This window comes from Callithrix jacchus, chromosome 7 (assembly GCF_049354715.1).
Source record: "Callithrix jacchus isolate 240 chromosome 7, calJac240_pri, whole genome shotgun sequence".
NCBI lineage: Eukaryota > Metazoa > Chordata > Mammalia > Primates > Cebidae > Callithrix > Callithrix jacchus.
The window spans coordinates 129,224,407-129,250,458 of NC_133508.1; the positions used below are offsets into that span (position 1 = coordinate 129,224,407).

The following is a 26,052-nucleotide window of genomic DNA, read 5'->3' on the forward strand; positions in this document are numbered from 1 at the left end:
TAATTTGTGTAAAAGATATTTTAAGAACATCTAAATATACTATTTCCCGAACTCCCTCCACCTCTGCTAGTTTAGCATCTGTTGATCATTCTTGCCTTGTCAACGTTTACTATGATGGTTGCAAAATGATCATTTTATAAGTTCTTTCTTCCTTCCATATTTATTAGTAAAAGATGAGCTTTTCCTTTTCTCCCTTGTACTCATTTGCATACTTACTATAATAATTGTAGTGACTATGGGTTCTTACATTATTCAACAAGAATCTTTGAGTTTTTAGAATACAGGGAACAGAAACCACAGATCGGGACTGAGAGTCATTAACTGGCAAAGTTTATTCATGAGGCAAGAGGAAAACTATTAACTGGGGACTCCACTTGTTTTGGATGCTTGTTAGCAAGAGAGGTTTAGGGCCTCAAGCGCTGCAGTTAGGACATTAGCCTGCAGCTCTCACAACAGACAATGTGAGTTACCACTACCAAGTTGCAGTGTTGCTCATCATCAGACATGATATCATACCAAAAAAATTCCATCCAAACAACCCATCTATTTCTCCACAACTAGCAAACTTGAATGTTCTGGCAAATTCAAAGGGACATGATTTACAAATAGTAGGTAATATTTGGATCTTCCACGAGAGCTGGGTTCCAACTTGTATTTTTAATAAAATACAAATGACTTCATTTTGGAGCTCACTGTGTCACTTTCTCAAAAATCAGATCCTCATGTCAGGAATTAGGCCCACATTATATACAAATAGTATGGGTCCGTGCATATTTATTTTGTGGTCTAGGACCACACACCCGGTAGCCAGTTACAATATTTACAGCATTCCTGATGGTACAAGGCTGGTCTCAGAGCTGAAACCAAAGCTCAGGCCACACAGAGTACGACGACAGGTCCTGCTCTGACGTGCGTACGAGACCCGACCCTCCATCCACAGAAGACGGGCGGGTGTGTCTGCTTTCTGTGAATGGGTATCTATGTATCCAAATATCACTAAGTGCATCCTCCTACTCGAACACTCTATGGACTCTGGTATTATTTCAGTAAAATAAGCCTCTTTCAAAAGTTGGGCAAAGTTTAAAGATCACTATATCCTTGTGCTAAGGATCAGTTTGGGAGGGTGCTAAGCACTTACCAAAAACAGTCTGGAGACTCCAGTGGCAAGTCTCTCTGCCTTCAGATGCCACACCAGGGGACGTGGGGAGTTGAGCAGGAACACAACAGGCTTGTGGTGGATGTGGACTGAGGAGATAGGATTCAGGTGAAGTGTGACCTAGGAAGCAACAGAAAGAGGGTAGAAATCTTAGCCCTGGCTTTCCATGAAAATCACTTAAAGCAGCCTCTGGAATACTATTTCACAACTCACTATCAATAGAAACAAGCTATAAGCAAGCTCACATTCTATGAGTAAGATACATTAAGTTGAACTAGATGATATTGCCAGTATTTGATCATTTTTTACTACAAAATGGCTATTTCATGTGGTTCAACCACACTAATCTCAACCAAAGCATGATTTGGCTCCCTGTCAAGGAACAAATAAAGAGAACACATTTTTTTTCTTTCCAAAATCAGCAAAGGTGGAATAATAAAAGTCACCTTCCCTCAAGCCTGCTTTAAGCCTTAGGTCACCTAAGGCGAAAATTGGAAAATGAAATCCCCTGGCGGTGGGGTCATCCCTCTAGATCTCCAGAGAAATGACCTTTCTTCTCCTCCAGGTAAGCTCCAACCTCTATAAAGTGAAATGGGTTCTGCCAAGGAAAAGTGCTGAAAGCTGAGAGACGGGGCTGCCAAAGGCTGCGAGGGCGTCCGGCGTCTCAGCTATTAGCTTGAACGGCCTTTCCAAACACATGAAGCACAGAGGACACAAAGGGCAAAAAGCGATTGTATACAGCCCTGTCAAACAACAACAACAAAAACGGGGATGGAAACCATGAACCGGATATGAAAACTGTAGCCAATTTTGACAGCAGATCAGGGACTTTTGCAGGTCGCGGCTGTTGTCATTAACATCACCAAAAAGCACCTGTGAGCAGAGCTGCAAAGCGTGGACTCAACAAACTCCTCTTGGCACATGTGAGCCCAGGGCAACATGAACGTAGGAGAACCAAAGGATATATGAGAAAATACTGACTAGATACTTTCAAACCGTCTGTCTCACACTGGCTTTCCATACAGAGGGGTAAGGCAAGACCCAAGAATCACACATTTAAACAGAGTGAACTCATCAAAGATAACCATAAAGTAATAAGGGAGGGACAGGACAAAAAAGGACTTAGCTAGAAAGACACAGTCTGAGTGATGCACTGGGAATGACAGTACATCTCAGCTAGAATCCTCATGAGGATGGTATGGTCTAGATCCACGATCTGAGTCTATACAACCTTCAGGGACACAGCAATCAATGCTGGAATACTTCACATTTTCCCAATGGCTGCTAGCCCCCTGTGATCTCGACATATTGCTACCTTTTTTTGTAGGGACCGCTTATGACCAATAATTCTCTGCTTTTCAATGCCACAAAAGTATTCTATGAATAACTTGTACCATCTATTCACTAACTTGAGTATGCATGTCTTAATTTCCAAAGTGGACTGTAGTCTAGGAGTTTGAGACTAGCTTGGCCAACACAGAAAAACCCCATCTCGACTAAAAACACACACAAGAATTAGCCGGGTATGGTAGCAGGTGCCTGTAATCCCAGATATTCAGATGGCTGAGACACAAGAATCACTTGAACCCAGGAAGTGGAGGTTGCAGTGAGCAGTGAGCCCAGATCATGCCACTGCACTCCAGCCTGGGCTACAGAGACTTTGCTTAAAAAAATTTAAAAACTGTGCTTATCATATATACAATAATATACTTGATCTTAGCCAAAAGGTCAGGAAGTAATTATACATAATAATAAATATTGATTTATCACAGCAAATGAATATATATATTACCTAAAGGGAAAAAAGGTTCAAAGAAATTTGGCTGGCTAATTTGCAAAAAAAAAAAAAAATACAAAAACAAGCAACGTTCTAACTCTCATGAGCTATTTCTGGACATAGCTAGAATCAGTTTTATATTTGGCATAAGCATAGTGCTAAATCAAACCACTAAATGAACAGTGATGTCAAGTAGAGCTACAGCAAAATAATGTGCTCATTGGTTGTAAAGACTCTACTGCACAGCACACTTTGGAGATGCTGTCTGCATCTAGAAATAAACAGATTGATAGCCACTGAGAAGAAGAGACACTGTAGAAACAGCAGAGGCAAAGATTCGAACTGTACTGAACAGACAGACACATACTATGGAGAATGAAGGAGGGATGAAACCATCATTTTTCAAGAGTACCTGAAAACTGCAAAGCAACACTGACTTTCACTAACAGCATGTATCAGTAAAAGGTTTCCTTATTTATTTATTCCAAGACTATTCACTGAGTACCATAATGGCACGAAGAATAGTAATGTATATCTGCAGGTGTTACAGCAACCCTTCTTCTGAAGATTTTCTTTGTAGTCCACAGGCATATAATTCTTAGAGTTCATAGATAAGCAGAAGTTTTGGTCAAAATATATACTACAAAATACTAATAAGTATGTATCTCAAATGAACAAGATATTTAAAATAAAAGCTCATGAAATGAGAATAAAAAGATCCATGAGACAGATATTGATGCTCAGGTCCAGAATTTTCCAGATGGTCAGAAGTGCTGAAGCCTGGCTCATATAATCAAGGAAAGATTTCTAGGAGCCACGGCTCTCTGAGCTTTCCTGGAAACAGCTCCCTCTTCAATATGTGGCAGTGTCTGGCCAAGATGAATCTCTGACTCTGGCACACGGGGTCCAGGCAAAGCCCCAAAAGCCATTTGGCAAAGAAGAATTCACACTACAATTGGGAAATTCAAAGAAAAATACCCAATAGTTTCTTTAAAAGATCATTTGGCGGGGACAAGGAGTCCTGCAAGCGCTCACTCACCTAATCCCTCAGGAACCTGTCTTTTCTATGCTTCCTCTGCTTGAGTAAATCTTGCTGAAGGGAAGAGAGAGGACAACCAAAACAACTAACAAAAGAACCACACATAAAGCTTCCAGAAATGTGGAGAGAACACACCGCAGTATCTCAAAGAATTCCTGGCTAAGTTGCCCAATTTCTCCCAGGCTGGAAAAAATAAAAGAAAAGAAAGAGAAAAGAAAATATCAAGTATAGCTCAGGATAGACTGCAGTTACAAATATAAGAACATCCTGAAGCTTTTTGTGGTTAGACTGTCCAGTGTGCATGGTCTCAAGGCCATGCTGAGGCGACTACAGCAAATAAACATCCCATGAAGAAATGACACAAAGACTACCCAGCAAGCTCCAGCTTGGAAATCCAAACAGTAGTGTAAAGAGTTGACCATCAATCCTATGTCAAATTTACACATAAAAATACAGGTTAACAGTTTTGTCTATGGGCTCATAAGCGATAGGGAATCGACGCTGGGACCATGTGAGCTGTGAAGATTGGTAGAGCTAAAGAGGATGCAGCTCAATGGGAGCAGCAATGACCAGTCTCAAAATCACTGGCTTCTTTGTAAGTCTTTGGTAGTCACAGAGCATTTGAGAACTCAATGCATGTATAAACCCTCTCCTTACAAAACCAAACAAAAAACATCCATATCACACAAACTTTTGCACACAATGTCAGGGAACTACATTCATTGCAGGGCCCATGAAATCAGGTTAAGCACCCATTAACCCAGGCTAAGAACCCCATTGCAAAAGAGTAAGAAAGTTCTAACAGCAACAATGGTAACAAAAAAAATGGTAACAAAAAAAAAATTTCTGATTTAGCAAGAAATTACATCTCTGGTCTTAAGATGTCATCCTTTCAGGAGGAGAGCTTCATAGAGGATGACTCAAAACTAAAAAAACTTTCACATGCAGTTTCTGGTGAATCCCATACTTTGACCACATTCTGGTCGGTGAAGCCTAATCCCGAAGTTCCTGTGATAATAAGCATGCTGCTCTCAAACTGCTGGATATTTGGTATTCCTGATGGTGTGAGAAAATGCAAGCAAATCTGATCTGCCACATTCCTTATGTAAACACCATCCCTCATACATTGCTGATTCCTCCCCTAAATGGAAAAGAGCTAATTGGTCTAATCTATTCTACAACATCTATTCATACATGGTCTTCTGCAGTTATCTGTGCAATGCAACAAATACATGATTTTATAAAGAAATCCAAAGCAGATCTTTGGAGTGTTTTTCTGGGGAATCTGAACACAACTTTGATCAAAGTCAAGGACAACGCTAAGGAACACAAAGCCTCTGAGTGGAAAGACCACATCCCTATCTACCACTTGGGAAGCATGTCCTTGCTCACATTATTAGCAGAAAGTAGCAAGGACAATCTTCTCTGGACCTTGTTACAGTGAAGGCTTCGCAGTTCTCCAAAGATTATCTTTGATAAGCAAAAACTATCTATTGTCTCAAACTCTGTAAGTTACTTTATGAAAATGAATTACAGGAAGAGGGGGACACCCTACTTGCTTTATGAAAAGATTCCTTATGAAAATTGTTTTGAATTTCCCAGGATTCATAATATAGATGCAAGGCATTTCTACCATAGAGATTTCAGAACATATATTAGTTAGACCCCTACTTCAGGGGCTCATTAAAACAAACAAAAAAGCAAAGTGAGCAAAGCAGCTGATATTCAAGTCTAACAGCTGTCCAATTTGCTAACGTGTCAGTGAGGTCCATTTCAACATTTCTGATTCTTAGAACAGCCCCTCTGGACATGTGAAGCAATGAAGTCATCCAAAACACTACTAGGGAGACTCCTATTATCTAAAACCAGACCAAATAATTCTCTGAAATGGATGGTTCAATAATCAGTTTACACTAAGATAAGAAAAGAACTCCAACAGTGTGCCTACAACGAAGACCCATAAAATCACACGCTGGTCTATATATAGCCATTATCTCTCCCCTCTTTAGGGATAAGGAGACATCCACTTGGCAACAGTGTGGGTAGTAAATGAAAAATCCTGACTCTGGGTCTCCCAGCACCCACACTTTACACACACAAATGGAAAGGCACAAACCTATTTCAAGACACTAGGATCCCACCGCTGAACTCAAATTTCACTGACATTTGGGCAATATGACTTTTAGGAACTCAAAACTGACCCTAGATGGATCTAAAATGTGCAACTGATTGCTAGGGATGGGAACAGCATTAACTTAGTTGCTGCTGCAGAGTTTAAAGTATATTCTGGTCTAAGGAACCCCTACAGCTGATATTTTATTTGCTATTGCTTGTCTTTCACCATTTGGGAATTGGTATAAAAAGATTCCCTCAAAATATATTTAGAGAACTGGATTTGGCGCTTTTAAGTTTTTCCCTACTCTTTGTTTTTATATTTCTCTGAATTTCTAGAGGAATACAATCAATTGGTGCTGAATTCAAGAAATCTTCACACATACACATACACACACACACACACAGGGTCCCCATCATGACCTGGGGCACTCAACTGACCATTCTCCTTGGTCAAATGATAGCAAGCTCTTTCCCAATGGTTTTGTCTTGAAACTACTTAACATGGTAAGAGGGACACGGTCAGTCCATTTCAATGCTAATCACCCCTCCCCACAAAAAGGACATGATTCAGGATTCCCTGGGAGCCTCTGAAAATAATCTAATATAACCACAAAAGAGACAAAAAAAAAAAAAAAAACCTAAAATAAAAGTCTCAAATTTGATGCAGAAATAAGCTCTGCTCCATATTTTGTATGCCCTGGAAAAATACTGGGAACTAAATTTGGGTTGGGGGTTGAGGGGCAAGAGCTCATATAAACAGAAGAGTATTTATGAAACTACAGATCATGACCCTTTAAAGGGGTCCTGGGAGCCACTGCAAGGAGATTCCAGAGACCCAGGCCCTTCCTTCCCAGAGTAACCACAGCTCCCCTGGCTGCAGGAAGAGAGGCCGGCGGAGTGGAGACCCTGATGTGTGGGTGGTTCCAGAGGAGGAACGGGGCTAGTGCCCTCAGCAGGTCACTACTGATGCAAGTCTGAGGACACAGACAGGCACTTTTCTATCATTCTTCGGCATTAAGATACGTTGTGTGAATAGCGGACTGTATACATCACGAACACACCGCAGCCCTGCAGGATTCTGGCCTAAAGTGCACCACAGCGCTCCTGGATGGACTCGTGGCTCCAGCTCACAATGCCTTCTCCAGTAAAATCTTTACCCCTCTTTCAGACAGGGCCGGAGCGCCCTCAAACAGCACTGGTGTTTCTCCCTCTGCCTCTGCCTGGCACTATAATGATCTGTTTAGATCCAGCTTGTCCAACCCACGGGCCACATGCTGCCCAGGATGGCTTTGAACGAGGCTCAAGACAAATTTGTAAACTTTGTTAAAACATTATGAGATTCTTCTGCGATTGTTTTTTTCTTCTTCCTTCATGAGTTATCATTAGTGTTTGTGTACTTTATGTGTGGCCCAAGACAATTATTCTTCCAATGGGGCCCAGGGAAGCCTAAAGATCGGACACCCTGGTTTAGATGTTTGTCTCTCCTGCTGCAATGTAAATTCCTCAGGACATTCTTCAAGAGCAGAAATTGAGTCACACTCATTTCTGCATCCTCAGGCCTAGCACAGGGCCGGACATCTAGTAGGCAGTCAATAAGTTCCCTGAAAGAAGGAATAAAAGAAGGAAACACTAAAAGTTACTAATGAGATATGACTTGAATAATGATTACAGAGTCATATTGACCTGTTTTTCTGGCCAGAAAAAGGGGGCAAGGGTGTACAGAGTAAACAGAACATTAACTTCACTATCAAGTTCAATTTGAACTTTAAAACAGTCCAGAAAAGCAGATTCCAACTACTGAAACAAATGATGGCAGGGGCTTCCTGGCAGGTATGCTGGACAGGACGCCAAGGCCACACCCAGGCTTTGTGGGGTAAGCCACCCTGGTCGCCATCTTCTCTGTGTATAAGACAGGGCAGAATGGCACTCAGGCCATCGATGGGAACCATATAAGGCAGAGAAAAGAAAGTGGAAAATGTTTGTTATCTTAAACAGTTATGCAAATAAAAAGACGTAAAATGTGAAAGACCTTTAAAGCACGTTTTCCTCCTTAGGGATAGATAACAAAGGTAAAATATTTTGAGCAAATGTTCCACTATCTTTTAGAGGCATAGAATTCTACATGGGTTTTCACGTAGTCAATTAAGTGTGTTAGAACAGTTAGAAACTAAAAATCTAGGCAAACTGAGGAAACTCGGTATTTGCACATTGATTAAAATGGAGGAAAAATTTGCTTTAATATATTCCCTGTCACATTTAATAAATATGCCCATTACAATCCCTTTATTTTTGTTTTCAACACTAATAGGTAACCAAAGCCCCATTTCACTATGTGCTGTACAAATGTATTTCCTCTCAAGTTCTCCTTTTTTTGAGATAAGATCTCACTCTGTTGCCCAGGCTGGAGTGCAGTTGCACAATCAAAGCTCACCATAACCTTCAACTCCTCGAGCAATTTCCTGTCTTGACCTCCCAGGTAGCTATACAGCCACAGGCACAAACCACCATGCCCAGCTAATTTTTTTTTTCTTTCCAGTAGAGATAGGGTCTTGCTCTGTTGCCCAAGCTGATCTCAAATCCTGGTCTCAAGCAATCCTCCAACCTCAGCCTCTCAAAATGCTGGGATTACAGGCATGAGTTACACAGTACCTGGCTTAATTTTTACTTTTTATAATGGGCTTGAAATTGGTTTTGCTACTTACCTGTTTAGTAAGCCAGTATTCCGACATGTATGTCTTTACCAACAACAGAATGTTAGAATGGGCTGTGTGTCAGTACTGTGGTATATCAAATTGCATAATAAAGAGAATCACTGCAGTGATTATCAGAAGCTGATTTACAAACTAAGCATAGCAAGAATGCAATTCCTATATAATCTGGGTACTGGAATAATCATTCCATCTGCTACGTGCAGTCATAGATTGAAGCTGTCCTCACTGGGTTAACAAGAATTCCGGGCAGAAAATATAGTTATCATTAAGCATTAATCATGCTGCTCTTTGACCTACTTTCTTGTAACCAAAAGCCACATAGCACTAGATTCTCACTATTTGCATCCCATTGCTCCTATAAGATAGATAGGATGTCTGATGTTAGAATCCTAAGGGTTTTGTTTGAAAATTGCATGAATTCCAACAGGACAACCTACACCAACCAGTTTAAAGACCCTCCACAAAGGAACCACCAAATCAGCATGAGAACACAGTTTCATCTCCCTGTCCCATGACTTTACCCTGCACTCTTTGACCAATCAACAATCTCCACACTTCAGCCCACTCCAAAACCATTAAAAACTCTAACCCCAAACTCCTGTGGGAGACAGAGTTGAGTTTTCCTCCAGGTCAGCAGCTGTACAACTAAACCTCTTTCTCTGCTGAAACCTGGTGTCTCAGTGTACTGACTTGCTGCACATGTCTGACAATGAACCGATTATGTTTATAAGATCTCAATGAGAATTTCTGTTTAAGCACCATCTTAAAGTTAATTTGTAATAGAAAAAAAAAAATACAAAATGCATTAGCATTCAGGTAGCGATTTAAGATGCTCCCAGCATCAGAGGATGGCATTTGGATTCCCCTGGACTAAAGTACAATCTCAGAAAGTATATTAATCTGAAGCTGGTAAGGAATTCTGAATAGCAGTACAGTGTCACCTTGCTAGCAGAAACCAGAAATCTAAAGAGGAGTAATTACTAAGATATGAACATTCAAAAACACCACACTTGAATTATTGTTAAAAATAGTGGCGGCAGCATAGTGAAATTCATCATCATCTTCTTCCAAGGAAAAACAATAAGTAGATCCATGGCTCCTGCTGGGTTGAGATTTGCTGTCCTCATCAAGAGGAAGTACTCTGCATAATTATCTAATTATTCCCATTTTAAAGGTAAAGAAATTAGTGTTCTTGCCAGTCATATGGCTAGAAAATGACTGTGCTGGAGGTAGAATAATGTCTCTGTCTGTCTGTTGGTCTTGCTCTCCCCCTGCCTACCCACCCCCTCTTTAATCTTGGGTGTTAGCCTTAGGGCATAAAGGAGAATGGGGAGCTGCTCTATAGTTTTAAGAGGCAGGAACTATTTTATTACTGGAAAAGAAGCAAAAATAAGGAAGAAAGAAAGGGAACTGAATTGTAAGCAAGAAGCCAGAAAGCTAGCACAAGCTAGAGGCCAGTGAATAGGGTCATTGAGGATGGGTCAACTACAGCACCATTTAAAGCAGCTAGAGTTGCTTTGTTGTAAATTCTCCTCCAGCTCCTCTACAAAAGCTTTAATAATGCTCATTGTTGTCATGTAAAAATATGCCATGGAACTCAAAAAGATGTTTATTGTGTTTCAAATCCAAGTGATTCAAGGGTGTCTCAGACACATCACAAGTAGAATTATAAATCCAGGAAGCAGAGAACCACAAGAACATACAGCTCTGGCAAGCTGCAGAAATACTCTTCTCTGGATTTCTGCAAGACATGGAATTAACAGAGGGTGCAAACCAAATTCCTGGAGCTCCAGCAGCTCCCAGTTGATATGAGGATTAGACTAAATTATTCTCTAAGAAAACTAAATTCTGCTCATGGGAGTAAAACCTTGGGAATTCTGTGAAGTCCAGTTTTCTCTGAAAGCTGTAACAAAAAAAGCTCCTGAAGTTCACCATACCAGCTCCCTAAAGGTATCCTGGCCTCATCCAGCCAGGTTATGATTTTAAAGAAATGTTTCTAAGAAGAACTTTAATTTTAATGTTACATCACCTATCTTGTGTGAGAGAGAAGTAACCCAGAAGTTAGGGAGTATGTTGTCAGTCTACGTTTGGGGAGTATTTTTTCTGAAAATGTATTATTTTCTTTGACCAAATGCTCCACTATCTTCTGGAGACATGGAATTTTAAATGGTTTTAACTCAGGCAATAAACAGGGTCAGAACAGCCTCATGCACCATCCAGCAAATGCAGTCTGCAATATCCATGACAGTTTAGTACTGTTTCCTCCAGAGAATCAGTTTCCAGTGAGCCCTGCAATGAGTTTTAGGGGTGAAGCCTATCATCACAGAGAGCAGAGAGAAACTTCCCAAAATATGCACACAGAATGTGGCATGTTGGAGGTGATAAGTGGATAAGATGGAGTAGTATCTTCCTAAAGCCAATATTTATGGGTTTAAGTTTCATATTTTCTTGAGGCAGCATTAAAAGCAGTTCAATACATTTGTTATAACTGGAAAGAAGAAAAGCCACAATAAAGAGTAGGGCACCTGGTCACAAAATGTTATAGTTACTCTATATCCTTAAAAATTCTATAACTACTTATTAATAACCTGAAAAAAAAGAGAAAAAACAAAAGAAGCAAGCAAAAGAGCTAAATTGTGGGAAGTCTGACCAATGATCTGTGAACATATTTACTCGCAAATCAGAAGTGAGAGGCAGGGTAGGGGCGAGAAACAGAATTCACCTCTGAATGAAATAAATACAAATTCTAATACAAATGGTTTGATTTTCAAATTATATGAGTAATACCAGACCAGTCATTCATCTCCCAGCAACAAAGATACTATAATCTTCTCAAAGCTCTAGATATAGTCAGTAAATTTAAACCTTGGTAAATCAATTAATATAGGAATTTGTGAGTGACAGAGCAACAGAAAAAAGAGAGAGAGAAAAGAGGTCAATTATCATCCAAGAGAATAATTACAATTTTTGTTTCTCATATTTGACACTGGGAAATAGGAAATTCTGCTTTAACATATGGAAACATGTCCTAACTTTCATTGCATACATGTTCTTACTTTTTATACTAAAAATGAACTTCTAATATCTGAATTCTACTCAGTGCATTGAATGTGTAAGGCACTCAAATATTTGACTAGTTGTTAAACCAAAACTGGGATAGCTGTATTTAGAGAGTTTCACAGTACTGTGAAGGCTTGGTTTCCCAAGGAAATGGAGAAGGTCCAAGCTACTGTTTCATAACATACCTCTAAGGAATTTTCTAATCCTGACTGAAGTCTAGAAGGACCTAAAAGATATCAAGGCCATATACTTAAGCTCTATTTCACAATTCAGTCAAGTGGCAAATGCTTATGAACCTGACAGTCGTTAGTCTACTTTCATTTTCAGCAAAACTACAGGTGAGTGCAAAAGTAATTGCGGCTTTTACACTGTTTGAACTTACCATTCAACGTGGGAATACATTCTTAAATAAATGTGATTATGTCATACACCATTTTAACATGCATTTCTCACTTCATGTTTTTTTGCTAATGACTTATTACTTGCTCTGATGTTAGACAAAAAGCAAATTTGAGCAATTTTCTTATTCCAGTTCAAAATGGGTCATAAAGCAGCAGATACTACTTGCACCATCAACAATGCATTTGCTCCAGGGGCTGCTAGCGAATGTGAAGTTTTGCAAAGGAGACGAGGGCCTTGCAGATGAGGAGCATACTGGCTGGCCCTGTGACGCTGACAACGACCAACTGAGAACAATAATCAAAGCTGATCCCCTTACAACTACCTGAGGAGTTGCTGAAGAACTCAATGTCAACCATTCTACAGATGTTTGGCATTTGAAGCAAACTAGAAAGCGGAAAACCTCGATAAATGGGTCCCTCATGAGCTGAACAAAAATAGAAAAATCATCATTTTGAAGTGTCACCTTCTCTTATTCTGTGCAACAACAAACAACTTCGCTATTTGTGATGAAAAGTGGATTTTATGCGACAGTCGGTAATGACCAGCTCAGTGGCTGGACCGAGAAGCAGCTCCAAAGCACTTCGCAAAGCCAACCTTGACCTCAAAACACGTTATGGTCACTGTTTGGTGTTCTGCTGCCGATCTGATCCATTACAGTTTTCCGAATCCTGGCAAAACCTTTACATCTGAAGTATGCTCAGCAAATCAGGGAGATGCACCCCAAACTGCAATACTCACACCGGCACCAGTCAACAGAAAGGGCCCAGTTCTTCTCCACAGCAACACCCAACCGCATGTCGCACCACCAATGCTCCAAGAGTTGAACGAATTGGGCTACAAAATTTTGCCTCATCCCCCACATTCACCTGACCTCTCGCCAACCGACTACCACTTCTTCAAGCAACTCAACAACTTTTTGCAAGGAAAAATGCTTCCACAACCAGTGGGATGCAGAAAATGCTTTCCAAGAGTTTGCTGAATCCCAAAGCATGGGTTTTGTACACTATAGGCAGAAGCAAACTTATTTCTCATTGGTAAAAACGTGTTGATGATAATGGTTCCTATTTTGATTAATAAAGATGTGTCTGAGCCAAGTTATGATTTAAAATTCAGGGTCCAAAACCTCAATTACTTTTGCACCAACCTAATACTATAGTCTGCCATTCTGCCTCTGCCCCATACTTTGAAAATACCACCAATAAACAATAATTACAGCCAAATGGGAAAAGTGGGCATGGGATAGAAATCAATTTTGTATTCAGGTCTTGATTATAAATTTAAATATAGTAAAGTTACCAGGATCATCAAATTTGTGATGTTTAGAGCCAAAAAAAAAAAACACAGAAATTTAACTCATAATATGACAAATCTCTCCATAAAATGTGATGTGACATAAACAAAATATGGTATTATCCATACAATGGAATATTATTTGGCCTTAAAAAGAAATGACATACTGATACATGATACAGTGATGAACCTTGAAAACATGTATGATTGTACTTACATGGAATTAGTAAATCTATAAAATAAAACAGTAGAAGTTGCAGGGTCTGGGAGTGAGGAGGAAGGGGGAGTTACCACTAACTGGCATCAAGTTCCTTTTTGGGGTAATGAAAATATTCTGGAACGAGATAGTAGTTATAGTTGCAAAATACTGTGAGTATATGAATGTCACTGAACCACACTCTTTAAAATGGCTGCAACTGTTGTGTCAGTCAGGGTTCTCCAGAGATCTTACATGTAGATAGATAAAGGGGCATTTATTACGGGAAGTGGCTTATGAGATTATGAATGCTGAGAAGTCAGACAATATTCCCTCTGCAAACAGGAGAACCTGGGAAGCCTCTGGCATAACTCAGACTGTACCTGCGGGCCTGAGGCCAGGGGAGCTGAGGGTGTCATTCTTAGCTCCAGGACAAGGCTAAGGCCTGAGAACTAAGGCCTGAGAACTGGGAAGCCCCGGTGCAAGTCACTGGAGTCTGCAGGCCTGAGAACCTCAAGTTCTCATGTACAAGGGCAGAAGATGGGTGTCCCCGCTCCAGAGCTCCAGAAGGGAAAGTGAATTCACCTTTCCTCTTTTTATTTATTTATTTATTTTTGAGACAAAGTTTCTCTCCTTTTGCTCAGGGTAGAGTGTAATGGGATGATCTCCGCTCACTGAAACCTGTACCTCCCAGGTTCAAGATTCTCTTGCCTCAGCCTCCCCAGTAGTTGGGATTACAGGTGCCCACCACCATGCCAGACTAATTTTTTGTATTTTTAGTAGATATGGGGTTTCACCATGTTGGCCAGGCTGGTCTCAAACTCCTGACCTTAGGTCGTCCACCTGCCTTAGCCTCCCAAAGTGCTGGGATTACAGGTGTGAGCCACCATGCTAGCTCCTCTGCCTTTTATTTCATGTGGGCCCTCAATGGATTGGATGGTACCTACTCACACTGGGTGAGGATGAATCTTCCTTGCTCAGTCCATGGATTCAAATGCCAATCTCTTCAGAAACACCCTCACAGCCACACTAAGAATTAATGCTTCACCAGCTAGCTGAGTATCCCTTAACCCAGTCAAGCTGACACCTAAAACTATCACAATAGTAAATTTCATGTTGTTTGTATTTTACACCCCACACACACACACACACACAGACACACATACACGTGGTTTGAACTTTCATATGGAATGGACTAGACCAAGTTTGGAGTTTAAAATCTCATCTGGAAAAGATATTCATGTGATACTTACTATAAAGAATTAGTTTATCTTAAAAAGTTGAAAGGTCACTTCAATCCTCAGGACCTCAGATCCAAGGCAGCCAAAGTCAAGCCACAGACATGACTTGTGTTTCTTATGCATGTTTTCTCATCCATTCAAAAAGCATTAGTTAAATACCTATTATGTGCCAGGCACCAATGCAATTACTGGTAATAGAAAGATGAGTGAGATGCTGTTTATGTTTCCCCAACTTGTTCACAGTCCAGAGGGAAGAGATGATGATAATATAACGCCATGACTGAGATATGCTCAGGGTATATGGGGAGAGGAGAGGATGTCAGGAGGAGGCAACAGTGGCTTGTGCTGTCATGGGCCTCCCAGATAGGACAAACTGGACCCAAACAGTTTCCTGTTAGGGAACAGGAAAAATCTGTCACTGTGATCAGTTTTCTCATTTCTCCCACTCCTTCCCAATTTTCTGAACTACTTGGATTGGCTGAATGATGACTTGTCAAGAACGCTTCTGACTCCAGAATCTAGTAATTCCATGCCTTCATTATTGAATACTTTCCTTAAGATTTTCAGAATCTCTTTATCTACTTCCTATTTCTTGTCTAAAGAAGTTTCCTAAATTTGTCTTTAAAAATCCACATATTTAGTAAGCACTGCAGTCAAGTCCTTGAGAGTGTTTCTCAACAATAAATTACATCAAAAGAAAATGATAGAAATCTATGAGGGGAGCAATAACAGTTCTTTGATATTTCAGAGTTCAGATACTCTCTTGGGAGGTTTAGGTCATACCTGTCCGTGTCTTGGAAGACGAGTCTGGAGCTTGTTGCCTCTTGCTTACAAGTCCAGATTCCAAAATTAGCACTATCTTTGAGCAAGCCATAATCCTTCCTAAAATATCAACTTAAATATCTCCTAACCTTAAAAGAGATCAATCACACAGGATTATTGAGAAGGTTAAATAATTTACATCATAAATACAATTCTTTGGAAACCTCAAGGTGAGAGGAAAATTTTATTATTCTCTCAAAGCAAAATGATAAGAAGTTACATTTTCCAAACCATTTCAGAGGAACGAGATTCTAAAATACCCTTGTTTAGAAAGAGAAACCTGATAAAGTCTCAGTAACCTATACAATCTAGCCATCTGTTCCCACATCCTTTGGCAAACAAATTTTCTAACAAGAATTATCAAGTTGAAAAACTATATGATTTTTGTTTCTGCATTCTATTAACTTTCCACTTACTATGGAAGGTTTCTACCCAGTCAGCATGGAGAAATAAAGCATGAATGATGGGCAAAATGGGTATCACACTCTTAGGACAGTGAATGGCCAGATGTTTAAAGAGGCGGTGGGGGTGGTGATCTTACATTAGCTTCAAGCTACTCTAAGAATGTCTTAAATCTAACAGATTGCCTTTTGGTTAATACTTTATTGCTTAAAATGAGACCCATAAAGTGAAATGTGGTTATCAATGCAGCATAATGCTTGAAAGCATGGACACTGGCACCAGACTCCATTAGTTCCTTATCTGCGCAATCTTCGGCAAGTTGATTGACCTCTCTGTGCCACTGTTTCTCCTTTTAAGAAACAGGCTAAGAGTACCCATCTTGAGTCGTCATGAGGAATAAATAATATGTGTAAAGCACTTATAACACTCTTGTCCCATAGTTGAAAATCATGTGTTAGCTGTAAGTAGGCCCTCAAATGTATCCTACCAAGATCAATAGCTTGGGCCTTACCAAACCTTTGTCTTCTTGTGAAGTATTCCCCCTTGCAATACCCTGGAACCCACTCATACCAGAGCTGTTTATTAAGTAAATATGAAACAAGATAGTTCCCTTGACTCCTTTGCGGGATTTATGAAGGGGTTGGCTCCTTACTCAGCATGGGAGGGGGAGCACACAGGTAAGTGGGTATAAGAGCCAGGACAAGTGCTTCCAGGCACTGGCAGGAGTAGAACTCTGAGCAGCCCTGTAGCAGGGTCAAGGTGGGTATTCACCCCCAGAGACAGAGAGGCCATGGGCTACAGTGTACTCTTTTAGCTTTACCATCCATGGATGGCTTAAGTGTTAAACAGCTCAGTGTGAAAGCCCTCTGTATCCTGAGCTCTTGTTCAGTGTTCAGGAAGAATCAGGTCACACAAATGACTTGAAGATAGTAAATGTGGGGGATTTTATTGCCGAGAAAAGTGGCTCTCAGCCGGATGTGGAGCTGGACAGGGAACAGAGTGGGAAGGTGGTCTTCCCCTGAAATTCAGCCACCCCCCACCAAACTCGTCTCTGAAGTCCCACTGTCAAGCCATCCCTCTGAAGTCAAGTTGCTCCTCTCTGAGGTCTGGCTGCTTTTTCTCTTCTCTCCTCTGCTGTTCCACTTCTCTGCCAGCGGAGCCTAGGGTATTTATGGGTGCAGGATGGGGAGTGGGGCAGGCTAGGGTGGCTTTGGAAAAGGCAATATTTCTAGTGGGAAAACAGGAATGCATGTTCTCACTTTAAGCCATAGGTCCAAGCTTGAGGGCAGGGCATCGCCAGGGACCCTGCCCTTTTCTACCTAGTAGTTCCCTGACTCTTGTCCGTATCAGATATACTGCTCTACTGTGGTTTGGAAATTTCAGAGTCAATCTATATACAAACTCAGCAAAATAGACTTCTCAATTCTTTCTGGAAGGAGGGAGAACTTCATTAACATAATTAGTGTTTTGTATTTTCACACTGGATCGCAGAAAAAAAAATGCCATAAGAAGACTTTGTGTCATCAGTGTCCCCTGAAGGAGAGGATGCTACTGACCTATGTCCTGTTGACTCATCTCTTACAGCATCTAGAATCTGCTGCCTTGAATTAACTTTGTACACATAAACTACCTCAGAGGATGGGGTGGGACTCGTATTTTTATCACCTTAGAACCTAGTCCAATATCTGGCACTTGTAGAAATTATATACATATTTGGCTTTGAATGAAGGAACTGGTAATGTTTTGGAACTGTGTCCCCACCCAAATCTCATGTTAAACTGTAATCCTCAATGGTGGAGTTGGGGCCTGATGGGAGGTGACTGGATCATGGGGGTGGTTTCTCATGATGGTTTAGCACCATCCCCCTACTGCTGTTCTCATGATAGAGATCTCAGAAGATCTGGGTGTTTAAAAGTGTGTAGCACCTTGCCCTTCACTCTCTCTTCCTCCTGCTCCATCCATATAAGATGTGCCTGGTTCTCCTTCACCTTCTGCCATGAATGAAAGTTTCCAAAGGCCTCTCCAGAAGCTGCTATGTTTCCTGTACAGCCTGCAGAACTGTGAGCCAATTAAACCTCTTTTCTTTATAAATTACACAGTCTCGGGTATTTCTTTATGGCAATGCGAGAACGGACTAATACATGAATCAACACACACATCTTAAAGCATAATTTAATCTCTTCCAAGATCTACATTTTTTCCAAGTTGGCCACATCTCCTGTAACCCAATCATTTGGGTCACTCTGCCTTCCTTTCTAAATTATAGGCAGTTTGACCCGGTAGTTAAGAACAGTGATTCAGAGCCAGGCATTAGATTGGAATCTCAGCTCTCCACCTACCCATCCTAGGGCCTTGAGGATTTAAGACTCTACCTGCATCAGTTTCATCAACTGTAACATAGGAATAATAATTGCATCTATTCCATCAGATGGCAAAGGGTTAAATCTGTCATTTGCGTAAAGCACTTAGAACAGAGACTGGCATCTGGTAAGCACTCTCCAAGTGCTAGCTATTATTACTTCTACCCACTAAAACCACAGCTATTCTCCATTCCCTTGGTTCCTACAGAAAGAAGCTCTTGTCTATACCATCCTCCACTGAGGCTTCAAGTCAAAATGGGTTTCCTTACAGTCTTCTAAACATCAAGTTGCTGGCATCCTTGGACTTGGCCCATAACCTCCTCCTAAACCAACTCCTCTCTGGGCACACTCAGGCCCTGTTAAGCTTCCCCTTTGCCCCCACTCTTTCTTCCCCACCTGGCAACCCCACGAAATTCCTGAGTCATGCTCCCAAAGCTTAGTCATAGCACTATCATGACCGACATCCCCAAGGCTCACTTCACTCCAGTCAGACTTGGAGATACTTCAAAGGCCCCATATGATTGGACAGAAGGATACGGGAGCTGTTTGTTTTTAATACAACACATCCTGACTGAAGGGGATGCCCCTTTTCCATGTGTGTATTTTACTCTGACACAAACCGATCATTCTCAGGCTTGAACAGGCTTGGTGAAGACCTCCACCAGATACAAAACCAAAAAGGCCGAGACAGCTGCAAAGGTTTCTATTTCCCTAGGGATGGGAGTTTCATGGAAGGCTAAGAATCACCACAGCAACCAGACTACAAAAACAGTCCTGGACTTCAGCACCATAACTCTGGTAAAGCAATTTGTGCTCTGAAAGGCTGGGGCACAGAAGTTGAAGAATGATCAAAGTAAACACTGCTCCTCAGGCACCATTTTGTTGTGCTGAGTTCAAGACACTGAGTCTCAGCATCAAAGTTCTGTTATGAAAGATGCACATCAAGTGCCAAGGATTTGCTAGGCTGGACTGGTGCAAAGGTCTGGAGAGAAATTCACAGCACATTTCCCAAAACAACCATTTCAAATTTGCTCTAAGAGCAGACCAGGGTAAAAATGTATGCCATTGTATCAGGTTACCCTGCTCATGCTAGAACAACTGTTGACAGCAACTCTGGATTAACAAAAAGAAGGGTGGGTGATTTTTCTCATAAAACCCTAAATAGACATTATCCCATGCTGAACTTATATAGACTGATTCCTACAGATTTAAGAAAAAATTCTCTACACTTTATTAAACACTAAATGAAAAAGATCTCCTGTTCTAGTCTCTGATCTGCTAACTTAAATATATACTGTAGTGGAAATAAGAAACTACAGCACACTATTTCTACACTACATAGAAGCAGCAGCTATAGAGTGTAGTAACCAAAACAGAAATTTCCTCATAGATTTATAAAAGCCCTCAATATTTATTAATATAATTAATTTACTAACTATGTTAACTAGACCTTGAATATATAGAACTTGTTCTTTTTAAAGAAACTCAAATTGGTCTACCTGAGTAATCTTACAATATCCTCAAAAATTAAGTGAAAAATCATATACAATTCCCATTAGCAAAATTTATGGAAAAATCCCTCAGACCTCTGTTATGTTGGCAGTACACAATACATTCCTAAAAAACACTTAGTGTTTGTGAGAAACCTGTAACTTACACTGCCCAGAACAGGAACATTTAGAAATACAACTATGTGACGTGTACACATACTTATTACACCCCTTTTCTCTAGGATGCGTCCCATGTACAGTGTGCTGCTTTCTGAGACTTTTGTGGGGAAGGGGTCCACTTGCACAATTTCTAGAGTTTCAGCCGATGCTCAGTGAGTCAGCAGGGACTCTGCTATCCACAGAATTTATTGTTCCATAGACCCCTCTAGCCCAGCGGTTTGCAATGCCCAGGAGGTAATTAGTAATCTCTAACACCTGAATGCTTCAGACAGGAATGAATGGCTTGGCTTACCGGGCTTGCTCAGTCTTTTCTAGCCACACCTTCCTCCTTTTATCTCTAGGTTAATAAGTGAGAAGTTACTAAGCTAACAGGGAAAAGAGGTTCCCATTTTGTGTTTTGTGCATTTACTATTCATTTCTCAGAAACAGAATAGCCACTATGTGTGAAGCACTTTACTCAATCTTTCCCAATGTGTGGAGATACCTAAGAATGTTTTAAGATATACTTTATGTATATATTTTTACAGGAATTAAAGACATGATTTCATGTTTAGGAAGTTGAGGATGAAACTAAAGTCATTTTCAAGTGAGTAGATTTAAGAAAAACATTAAATAATGCAAATAATATAGGAGTACTGCACAAACTGTGAGACTCATAGTACATATAAACTTCTATTTGAGAAGCACCACTAAGTAATGAACAGAAATTTCTTCACTTTGGGAGGCTGAGGCAGGCAGATCACCAGATGTGAGTCAGACACAATACCTGCCCTAAAGAAGTTCACAGTTTAATGAGGGCAGAGGGACTTAAAGATACAAACACACGCCGGGCACGGTGGCTCACATCTATAATCCCAGCACTTTGGGAGGCCAAGGTGGGTGGATCATGAGGTCAAGAGATGGAGGCCATCCTGGTCAACAAGGTGAAACCCTGTTTGTTCACCTAAAAATGAACAAACTCTCTACTAAAAATACAAAAACTAGCTGGGCATGGTGGTGCGCGCCTATAGTCCCAGCTACTTGGGAGGCTGAGGCAGGAGAATTGCTTGAACCCAAAAGGTGGAGGTTGCAGTGAGCCGAGATCATGCCATTGTACTCCAGTCTGGGTAACAACAGCGAAACTCCGTCTCAAAAAAAAAAAAAAGATACAAACACATCTGTGGGCCACAGAAAGAGAGAACTTTAACTGGGCCGGAGGGTGAATGGAGAAAGGCCCAACTAAGGGGTCTAGGCAAGGAGGAGGGCAGTGGAGACAGCATGGGTGGGTCTCAGGAATACTTAATTCAGATGGAGCTAAGGAAATATAAAAATGAATAAAGAGGAATATCATGGAAAGGGTACTGGAGCCAGATCACAATGAGCCTTGAAAGCCAAGCTTAACCAGTTAATGAAGATGATCATTTGCTTTTCAGAGATATGGACCATGATTTGCTTCCTGATAAATAATGAGTACATTAGCTCTGGCTTAGTAAATGTCACTTAATTAACCACATTACTGCACCGATTCACTAAATAAACTTCAATTGTCTGACTTACTCGCCCAAAAGAATATATATCATTCGTAGATGCAGTAACAATTTTAAATCCCATTTTTGCTTAGGATCCCATTCCAAGTCTTCTGTAGGGTATCTTTAGATTGTTGCTGAATTACCAAGGAATATCTTGCAAGGTCAGAAATATGAAACTTTACTCCTCAACCCTAAATCTCCCAAACTTGAGAAGTTTGTTCCCTGGCTTTGTTCCCAGTTCACAGTCCCTCAATAAATACTTGTTGAGTTTGGGGTGTAACCATAAACAATCCATTAATCAAGCAAGTGAGCTAGGACTCGAGCATTTCTACAGGGAACATCTTATAGGGCCTGGTAATTCTGGTCCTGGTTATTCTATGCAAAAGTCTGTAAGTCCTATCCGTAATTCTCTACTATGTAAGAAATGAGCTGAATTAAGCCTTTTGTCTATCCCTCTACTTTATCATCCCTAAGGTGAAAATAAGTCACCATTCTCCACTCTACAATGTCTTCCTGAGATGCCCTTCTAAATCTTGGCAAGACCTACCAATAAAATATTAGAATCTTCAGTACACACTCGAGACAATTTTAAGTCAGAAGCTCTCTCATTCTTTTCAAAGAAGAAAGTAAGCAAACTGTTAGCATGAAATTTTAGAAAACAGGATTGTCTGATTTCTAGAAAATAATCATTTGTTATTTGCCCTCAAGGAGAAAAAAGTTAATTGTCCTTGCCTGAGAAACAGATGAAATTAACTTTCACTATAAATCACAAACCCTGGTGCTCCCCAGTTTTGCCTTCCTCCTTAAGTAAGATCCTGACATATCATTCTTTTTAAAAGGGGGCCAGGCAAGGTGGCTCGGGCCTGTAATGCCAGCACTTTGGGAGGCTGAGGCAGGCGGATCACTTGAGGACAGGAGTTTGAGACCAGCCTGGCCAACATTGTGAAACCCCATCTCTACAAATAATAAACATAAATAAATAAATAAGTGATTTTTTTGCTGAGGTATCTTACTTTGGGCTTCAGTCTTCCTATAAACGAAAAGGTTAGGCTAGCTCTATGGCCACCTATAACTCTAAAGCCTGGTTCTTTGAGCAACTGATAGAGTCAGTAAATGTCTTCAAGACAGATCTCTAGGCTAGGGACGGTGGCTCACGCCTGTAATCCCAGCACTTTGGGAGGCTGAGGCAGGCAGATCACCTGAGGTCAGGAGTCAAGACCAGCCTGGTCAACATGGCAAAAACTCCATCTCTACTGAAAAATAAAAAAATTAGCCAAGCGTTGGTAGCAGGTGCCTGTAATCCCAGCTACTTGGGAGGCTGAGGCAGGGAGAATTGCTTGAACCCAGGAGGCGGAGGTTGCAGTGAGCTGAGATCACACCACTGCACTCCAGTTTGGGCAACAGCACAAGACTCCATCTCAAAACAAAACAAAACAAAACAAAAAAGACAGATCTCTAGAAAAAAAGGTACCTCAATAAATGGGTTGATGTGACTGAATTATCAATTTCATAAATGCCATGACACACTAAAATAATTTGTGTACTCAATTAAAAGGAGCAATTTTAAAAAGTTTAGTTTAGCCTGCCAAAGTGAATACAAGAGAGCAAAACAGATGTGATTTCTTCTTTCAACAAGTGAAAATGTCTTGCAACACTGGTCTGAAAAATTAAATGTTTGTTTTAGAGAGTTTCTCTGCTTTCCTTAGCTTTAATTCAGGGTCAGCGTGTGCCCACTTAGTCTTTTACTTTTGGCAGAAGCAAAACAAATATAAAATACTCAAAGCTAATCCTAAGGGTAAATTATGATTTACGGTGCATTTTAAAATAGGAAGTGTTGACATGGTAATAGTCTTAAAATCAAGTTAATATACTTGGCCTTGCTAATTTCTTTTAGATATACTTTTCTCTTTTTTTTTGAGAGTCTCACTCTGTCAACCAGACTGGAGTGCAGTGGTGTGATCTTGGCTCACTGCAACCTCTGCCTCCTAGATTCGAGCTGGGAGTACAGATGTGTACCAACAGCCCGGATAATTTTAGTTTTTTTTTTTTTTTTTTTTGAGACGGAGTTTCGCTCTTGCTACCCAGGCTGGAGCGCAATGGCGCGATCTCGTCTCACCACAACCTCTGCCTCCTGGGTTCAGTCAATTCTCCTGCCTCAGCCTCCTGAGTAGCTGAGATTACAGGCACGCGCCACTACACCCAGCTAATTTTTTGTATTTTTAGTAGAGACGGGGTTTCACCATGTTGACCAGAATGGTCTCGATCTCTTGACCTTGTGATCCACCCGCCTCGGCCTCCCAAAGTGCTGGGATTACAGGCGTGAGCCACCACACCCAGCAAATTTTAGTATTTTTAGTAGAGATGGGGTTTCACCATGTTGGTCAGGCTGGTCTCAAACTCCTGGTCTCAAGTGATCCACCTGCTTCGGCCTTTCAAAGTGCTGGTATTACAGGCATGGCATGAGCCACTGCACCTGGGCTAGATATACTTTTCCATGAGAGAGTTGTATAACTGATACTGAATTTCCGAAAGATGGGCAGATTTTTTTATTGAACTATAAGCTTCCAATAAATCAAAATACGATTAAAAAATAAAAGAGAAAATGCAAACATTGTCCCACTGTCAGATTCTAAAACGCTGTTTTGATGGGATAAATCCTCCTCAGTTAAACTGTATATCACTAGCCTGAGAACAAGGCTCAGTCATCACAATCGATTCAGGCTCATGTGGTGATTGGGAATTCTTTCAGGGCAATAGGCAATGTATTAAATGGGCACTGCTGAGCACACTGTGCAAAGTTAGGAAATTCTCTCATTCCCTCCTGACACGTTTTTCCAAGTACTTCACTGGTTACTCAAGAAGTAAAGGAATAGAGAAAAGGGTGAAATCAGAACTAGTAAGTGGACCCTTGGTTACTATAAGATCACTGATAAAATCTGAAAGGAACAAAGGGATAAAACCAAAAATGAAATTTATATAATAATAAAATCATTGACTTCTAGTGAAAAAGAAGATTTTACAAACATTCTTCTCCAAATGTTTGTTATAGATAAGGAAATGGAAGCTCAACGAGGTCAAGAGTCGCCCAAGTTCTGCAGCTGGTGATGGCACGGTTGGGACTAGAGCCCAAACATCCACTCTAGTAATCTAGTTCCTACTTCTCTTGCCAGTGAAACTATTTGCATTTTTTTCTTAGAGACCCAATTCTCTGTTGTTAGGAAACAGGGACTCCCCAGGTCTTCAGAATTCAGGGTCAGCTCTTTTAATCACTGGACAAGAACACAGAAATGTAAAGAAATGCCAAGAAACTTCTCACTCCACAGGGCCCCACATGATCTGACCCCTGAATGACCAATCACACCTCCCACCACTCTCCCCCTTGCTAATTCCACTCCAGCCACTCTGGCTCATCTCTCATATCCAACAAGCTGCTTCTGAGCTGAGGGCCGGGGGACACCAGCAGATCCTTTATTTGGCCTCTTCTTCCCCCAGGTCTCGCCATAGTTCACGCCTTTTCATCATTCAGGTCTGTGTTCAAGTGCACTTCCTCTAAGAAGCCCTTCCTGACCACCATAACAACCAACTCTTCCTGTCACTTGAATACCCAGGTTGCTCCACAACTTGGTGCTGGGAAATCCTTTCATTTACTTTTTTTTTCTCTTTTTGAGACGGAGTTTCGCTCTTGTTACCCAGGCTGGAGTGCAATGGCGCCATCTCGGCTCACCGCAACCTCCGCCTCCTGGGTTCAGGCAATTCTCCTGCCTCAGCCTCCTGAGTAGCTGGGATTACAGGCACGCGCCACCATGCCCAGCTAATGTTTTGTATTTTTAGTAGAGACGGGGTTTCACCATGTTGACCAGGATGGTCTCGATCTCTTGACCTCGTGATCCACCCGCCCCGGCCTCCCAAAGTGCTGGGATTACATCATTTTTATAAAATTGAAGGGAAAAGACAGAAAGCCTGTTGGCATTTATCCCAAGAATATCTCCTGGGTATTTCTAAGTAAAGGCCACTGCCAGCAAAACAAAAATAACCAACTTTCAGCCTCCTCAAGACATGTAAGAATTCAAGACCAAATCTGAATGCATCCCAGAGTTCAACTGATTCTGTTAGCAGAAGCCCTGCAGTGCTGAATTTCTGGGCATGTGAATGATATATTGTTTTATTGAAACATTCATTTTCCAAGATTCCTTTCCAAATTCAACTCCATGGTCTTTTTGTTTGTTCTTCTTTGTTTTTGTTTTTTGCTAAAGGGCAAAATACTAACCTGTTTCCAAGCCATATAGCAACATTTTGGCACAGG

General features: G+C 40.9%; 1 protein-coding gene across 8 annotated transcripts in view; it reads right to left on the reverse strand.

The window, feature by feature from the left end:
- The window catches only part of TGFBR3 (transforming growth factor beta receptor 3), a 218,841-nt gene that overhangs the window by 77,948 nt on the left and 114,841 nt on the right, over positions 1 to 26,052 (reverse strand). For all 8 annotated transcript variants that reach the window (XM_078332415.1, XM_078332413.1, XM_035252123.3 and 5 more), the window contains exon 4: positions 1,139 to 1,276. In XM_078332415.1, the coding sequence (XP_078188541.1) occupies positions 1,139 to 1,276 (138 nt within the window). The remainder of the gene's footprint in view (positions 1 to 1,138; positions 1,277 to 26,052) is intronic.